The sequence below is a fragment of the Schistocerca nitens genome, chromosome 9 (genome assembly GCF_023898315.1).
Source record: "Schistocerca nitens isolate TAMUIC-IGC-003100 chromosome 9, iqSchNite1.1, whole genome shotgun sequence".
Lineage (NCBI taxonomy): Eukaryota > Metazoa > Arthropoda > Insecta > Orthoptera > Acrididae > Schistocerca > Schistocerca nitens.
This window is the reverse complement of record NC_064622.1, coordinates 414,728,960-414,735,733: the sequence shown is the minus strand read 5'-3', so window position 1 is coordinate 414,735,733 and position 6,774 is coordinate 414,728,960. Positions and strand designations below refer to the sequence as shown.

Sequence of the window (6,774 nt, the reverse complement as noted above, 5' to 3'; positions counted from 1 at the left end):
ACTCATTTTACTTAATTACTATCCATAGCAATTTAAGCACACGTGGGTATTCAGTAGTTACATCAGTAGTTACAGATTTGATGGAAATTTTGTAAGTTTACTATTCAAGTCTATAGAGCTTTTTTGTAAATGAATATAATAGAGGGAAACATTCCACGTGGGAAAAATATATCTAAAAATAAAGATGCTGTTACCAAACGAAAGCGTTGGTATGTTGATAGGAGACAATAAAAAACACACAAACACACACACAAATTTCAGGCTTTCGCAACCCAAGGTTGCTTCGGCAGGAAAGAGGGAAGGAGAGGGAAAGACGAAAGGATGTGGGTTTTAAGGGAGAGGGTAAGGAGTCATTCCAAGCAGACATTGAATGTCTGTATATGTGCAGATGGATGTGTGTGTGTGTGTGTGTGTGTGTGTGTGTGTGTGTGCGCGAGTGTATACCTGTCCCTTTTTCCCCCTAAGGTAAGTCTTTCCGCTCCCGGGATTGGAATGACTCCTTACCCTCTCCCTTAAAATCCAAATCCTTTCATCTTTCCCTCTCCTTCCCTCTTTCCTGATGAATCAACCTTGGGTTGCGAAAGCTTGAAATTTGTGTGTGTGTTTGTGTGTTTTTTATTGTCTCCTATCAACATACCAACGCCTTCGTTTGGTAAGTAACAGCATCTTTGTTTTTAGAGCTTTTTTTGTAAGGTATGTTTATGCAATATTGGCTGCAGTTGAACTCCATATGCCTAACTGCGCACTGCAAATAGTTCTTATTTGTCTTTCCTACACTGCTGTTAAGATATGTGAAATATGTATAAACTTTTTCATGTAAATTATGAGCTGTCTACAAAAAATTCGTACGGAATCAATTACCAGCACTCGTTACTTGTATCACTGTTTTTTTTATTATTATTATTTAACTTAACCTTTAAAGATTGAAAAAAGGATTTTAATTTTATCTCTGGTTTTTTTTTTTTTTTTTAACGAAACCTTTAAAGATTGAAAAAAGGATTTTAATTTTAACCATGTGAGAATGTTAATAACTTATGTATATTTTACATTTTTAAGCTTGTATTTGTGCAATACGAAATACATTCATTTTAATTTCACTAGGTTGTAAATGATGACTGCAACTGAATTTTACTTAAACCACAAAATTTTACTGGTCAAAATTGATCTTAGTTCATACCAAAACAAAATGAGCGTAATGCTTAAACAATGCAGGTTTCTGAGTTCAGCTTGATCCAGGTAATTTCCGTGCTAAACTTGGATTAACCGCTTTATACAATTGGTCCCTAATGTACAGACAGACTGCTGCAGGTCGCTTATTGTTTGACTCGGTTTACTCATCCAATGCTAGATCAAACTCACATCACTTTGTGTTGATGATGGTGCCAAAACTCTTCACTTTGTGTAGTATAATTTGAATTCAGTGAACCTTTAAAATGAGACATACATTATATGCAGCATCAGGATATTTATTAACCTATTTCACGAATTATGATTTACATTACTTATTATCTTTTAGTTTTTCAGTCATCACAAATTATGATTTACTACTTATTGTCTTTTATTTTTCAGTCATCACAGGAGAAAAATTCAAAGACAACAGCAAATCCAAGTAATGTAAGGTAAGATACTCTACAAAGTAGGCTACATAATATTTTAATGTGACTTTATAGCTTATTAAGTAAAAATAGATCCCACAACTAATGTGCACAAATGTTGCACTTTCACTTTCTAATCGTCTTCATTATGTAAGATCTGTGCCAAATTCCTTGTGTATCAGGAACTTACGTAAAATCAAACAATGGAAACTTCAATGCAGTATGCTGTGATTTCGGTGAATACTCATGCAAGACCTAGTCCTTTGTTGACCCCAGTTGGAGCATGTCTATAAAGAAAGTGGTTTCGAAAGTGTTGCAAGCACAAATCTCTAACATGAAGTACAAGTTTACACGTTACAGTAGATGGTATATGATTCTCATAACTTAAATATCTAATTCATGAGATATCTATATGCTATGTTTCCCATTATGATGAATCTAGTAACTGTCATGAATAAAGCAATGTGTCAGTTTTCTTTGCAGGTATATTGTAAGTAGGTAGTTTAGTAGTGGTATTTCAGTTTAGAAGGGTGTTGCTACAGCACTCTGTTATAGACTACTATACTTGAAAGCCAGCCCTGTACATATCACACATCAGACATCCGTTCAACAATTGCAGAGACAAGATTATTTAAGTAATCCCTTTCGATATGTGTGATTACTGCTCCATAGTTATTTGACACCAATCAGGCAAATTCCAAATTCTGACCAAAGTACTGAAAACATATATGATTAACAGTCTCTCTTCAACACTGGCTCTTCCCATTGCGCTCAACAACCTTAGCCCACCCCTTCCTACCCCCAAAATAATCGGGGTAACACTTCTAAGGTAAGGAGGTACTACACCATTCCAGTTTCCACAGAAACACCAATTTATTTCCACTTTGATAAACCTTTCCAAACCTATTTCCTTGACCAACTGTTAAGCTCCCTTATCTAACACAAATCCATCACAAAAAAGCAATATCAGCTTCTTTTAGATGCTTGTACACTTGATCTCCGAATTCACAACTGAGGGGCCACTATTAATAAAGCAAAGCCAAAGTAGTACTCAAAAGTTCTTACCCAAGTCCCAATGACTCTATTTTATTCCCTGTTGGACAATCTGTAACTAACACCCAGTTTCATGAATTCCAGTCTGAAATTCAGGCTTCTGACACAATCAGTACAGTAGCTGCAGAACACTTGAATTGTTTCTGTCCGAAAGAAAATTATCATGGATTCAGTTCTCTCTGCACCTAATAACCTTATCACACTCAGTGCCATATGTGGCAAGATAACAATCATAAAAATTCCTGTCATGTCATGGGAAACATTCTTAATACCACCTGTTGTGAAACTATTCCTGAGAGCTGTGCTATTTGTGGATTTGGGGAAGATTGTTGCACTCCCTTCAGGCAATTAGCAGTGTGTTCTCTCCCATGCCTTTTGGAATGCTTTCCCAAAATCCTGCACAACAATTGATTGAAATTGGTAATAACTCCTCCAATAACCCATCTCTGTCATCAAGGAAAATATAATTTGCAAAATCTTTTGACTTACAGATATGTACAGTGGAACATGTCACTTGATAATTTGATGTGCAGTGATTATAACACACAGCATCAAAGATTTCCCTCTTTCAGTTATGTTCAGTTAGTGGAAGATTCATTGACAAAGGTTGGAACATGGTGATTTGCCACTGCACTGTGACGGTTAATCCCCATATACTGCTGCTTGATACGTTGACGCCCTGAGCCACACAGAAGGCTTATTATTAGTACATTTGTGTTATTCTCTAGATTTGACTTTTATTTTATGTTTTCCCAAAAAGCAGACAAGAATATTTGTGGATAATGCATACTGCTTAGTGAAGTTGTTGTTGATGTATAATTTTTGACATGAATTGCACTGAAGAAGCTATGCAGGATACAGAATTTATTAGTTGACACCAGAGAATGAAAACGTTTGCAAGAAATTTTTAAATATCCTATTTGTACAATGACTTGTCAGCTGTAGAAATTTTGTGTCAGAATTTTTGTGGGTTGATTGTAGGGGGTAAATATTTTTTGGATAGGTATTCTGTAGGCCACTTTTGGTCCCCTGGCCTTCCCCATTGTTATTTTCAAAGGATGAGTGTTTCTGTTTTTTTTTTTTTTTTTTAATTCTTTTTACCAAAGGAGATGTGTGAACTTTAAAAGTGTGCATGTTTGGCACACTTGTTTTCTTTTCTCATATATGCCTTACTGCTGTATATAACAAGTTTATTTTGTTGTGTAGTTGCCTAGGTATTTCCATAATTCCTTCTCATAGAGTTTAATTTCACTGTTGTGAAGGTCTGTTTTTGTGATGAGGATTGTAACATTTGAAATCCACATGGGGCAACAATTTTGTATCACATCCAGAGATTTCAGCCAGCTATCACAGTTCAGTCTCCATAGTGTTCTGCTATGTATTTTTTCAGGTTACATAGTTGCTTAGTAAAGTGTAAGTTTCGTTGCACTCAAGGATGGTGGACATAGGTGTTATGACATTGCTAATGATTTATTCATTTTTCTCTGTATATATGTTTTGAATGGTATTATCCATTCAAAAATCACTCATAATTAGTTCACTGTTTTATTTTAGTGAATGGTGTTTGTAAACACTGCATTTTAATTATTAAAATAAATTACTGCTAATTTTTTTATCTTGTTTTGTTTACACTATTTCTTCATTAGATAGCTTTCTGACCATATATTATGTTTCTGATATGGTTTCTGTAGCAGGCTAGGAATGCTTTAGTATCAGTGAATTGTGCTAAAACTATGTAGTTATTTGTGAGATTATCATTTACATGTTTTAAAATGAGGATAATGTAGGTGATAGTACTGATAGCAGAGGCATGCCAACTAGTCATTAGTTACAAATGCTTTCTGTGGGTTTTACTACAAGTCATATCCCTTGGAAGTAATTCTTTGTTTCAGTCTTCACAGTCCTGAATTATTGATGCTGCGAGTTTTGGTGGTTCACCTTCTCTGGTGAGCATTTGTAGGCAGCTGACAGCAGGGGGGGGGGGGGGGGGGAACCACATATGATTAGGAAAAAAATAGAAAACATAAAACTAGACTATAAAGAAAGAAGTAAACCTTAAACGCATACTTTTTGCCCAAAGAGGAGTACAGAGAAACACACCCATAGATGTCTGTCCACCAAGTAAGCAACCCTGTATTGAATTAATTGAATAGGTTGAGAAATTTTCTGGGAGGGCTGGTTGAAAAGGGATTTTATGACACCAGCAATTTTTTCTGTTTATAAGAACTTTGGCTAAGTGGCATGCTCTCAGTATATCTGTTTGAAGGCCTAGATTACCTAATTTATTAACTACATGCTGTACAATGGATGTGTCTGGTTCACATAAAAAGAGTCACCTGGGGAAATCACTTATATGGACAGCCACAAAGTACCCATTTTATCTGTAGAATTAATGAATAAATGACCTGAAAATTTTTGAGTAACCCATTGTTGCTGTGCAATAAATGCCGCCATAAGTAAATTGTAGAAACTGTGTATCCCAGGTGGCAAACATTTTTAGTTACACAGAGACACTAAGCAAAGACATGAATTGAGCACACTCAGCTGCAGTATAAAGATGTCTAAAAATTTCTCACTTGGCTTCTTTTATGTGTACAAAGATCCCTACAGGCTAATAAATCACTCTCTGGCATTCCAGTTGTGTGGTAGTTGGCGGATGTATCTGTATGTCCTACCACTAGCTGACACATTATTTTTGTGAATAAGCACTTATCCTCTTTTATATAAACAAGGTTATTGCATAAAAGTACTATTTATGTATAAGTCACAAATACAACAGATCATGATAGTAATGAAATTATGTGGCCTTAAGGTTTAGCACCAGCAAAGAACAGAAATTGTATTCCTGCCTAAAAGAAAGCAAAGATAATGAGACAAGAGGACTAACATTAACTAATTTCGACCAGAGACTGAACACCTTCCTGCAGAGTAGGAATTCAGAACCCCAACAATGAGGAACATGAGACTAGGTCTTAGAAAAGCTGAGGAATTACTGGCTTCAAGTGGCAAACAAACTTTTACGTACTCAGCGATATGGAAAAACAGCTGTTGAAGTGTGTCCAATCTGAGATATGATTGAAACATTTCATCCTTTTTTGATAGACTCAAGATCAGTGAATTTCTATTTATGTTAAGAAGAAATATAATGGAGAAAACTTGATTGTGGTTCAAATGGAGTTAGTTTCTGAGTTAGGAGGAAAACGCCATACAACTCTTAACAGTAATTTTAGAAAATGCTTCCATTTGTGAGGATTATCAGGAATGTAACCACAATTAGGCCACAAGTAAAATGTGAAAAGTATTGAACCAATTTATTAGATAAGTCTGAAAAATATCCTTTGGAATTATGCCTCTACATAATCTCCATTCAGATTTAAACATTTATCATGCCTCTTAAAGAATTGACAAATTCTCTCTGCATAAAATTCTACCACCTGAAATTGCAGATAGTCAGTGGAAGCATACTGAAGTTCTTCGTTGGAGTCAAAGCTTTGGGAACCAATTCAGTTCCTCATAAGCATTAATAATGGAAATGACTGGGAGCCAAGTTTGGACCTTTCAGTGATCTCTCTAAAAAAAAATCATTTTAAAAGTGGTGCCAGACTTCTTCTGTTTTCTGAGCTGAGTATGGCCAAGTTGTGCAGGAACGCGATGTGCAGAAACATGATATCAATAGTCAAGAGACTATGTCACTTGTTTTGAGTGGCTCACAGTATATTTCAGACTTGACTGACTGAGCATGTGCCCCTTGGCCACAAACAATATTTCTTTAGCATTTCAGAAACTTGATTGACCATGATTGTTTAGTCACTCTGAGAAATCTCAGGAACGTTGTCTAATGGCTGAGATATCTTGAGAAACTGATTTTCATTAATTTTTTTTTTCAATTTTCTGTCCACTACTAAACAAAAAATACTATTCTCACACAGTTTCTTCATTTATCTTCCTATACAGTACAAATCTTTGCTAAAAATGTCTACTAGTTTTGAGATTTTTTTGCTAAAAAAATATTTTCGAATAGAGTTCAGATTAGGCAGGATGTTCAATTGCAGTGTTCGTTTTGAATAACTGCTGAAGATTAGTGGGGGGCAATGTGGCTTTTCTTTATCCCAGCTCTAAGCACAAT

At 35.4% G+C, this 6,774-nt stretch overlaps 1 protein-coding gene across 1 annotated transcript in view; it reads left to right on the top strand.

Annotated features, from left to right (window-relative positions):
• LOC126203627 (histone-lysine N-methyltransferase eggless-like) overlaps window positions 1-6,774 on the top strand; it is a 199,353-nt gene that overhangs the window by 30,643 nt on the left and 161,936 nt on the right. Inside the window, exon 3 of the mRNA XM_049938000.1 lies at window positions 1,570-1,619. Within this exon, the coding sequence (XP_049793957.1) occupies window positions 1,570-1,619 (50 nt within the window). The remainder of the gene's footprint in view (window positions 1-1,569; window positions 1,620-6,774) is intronic.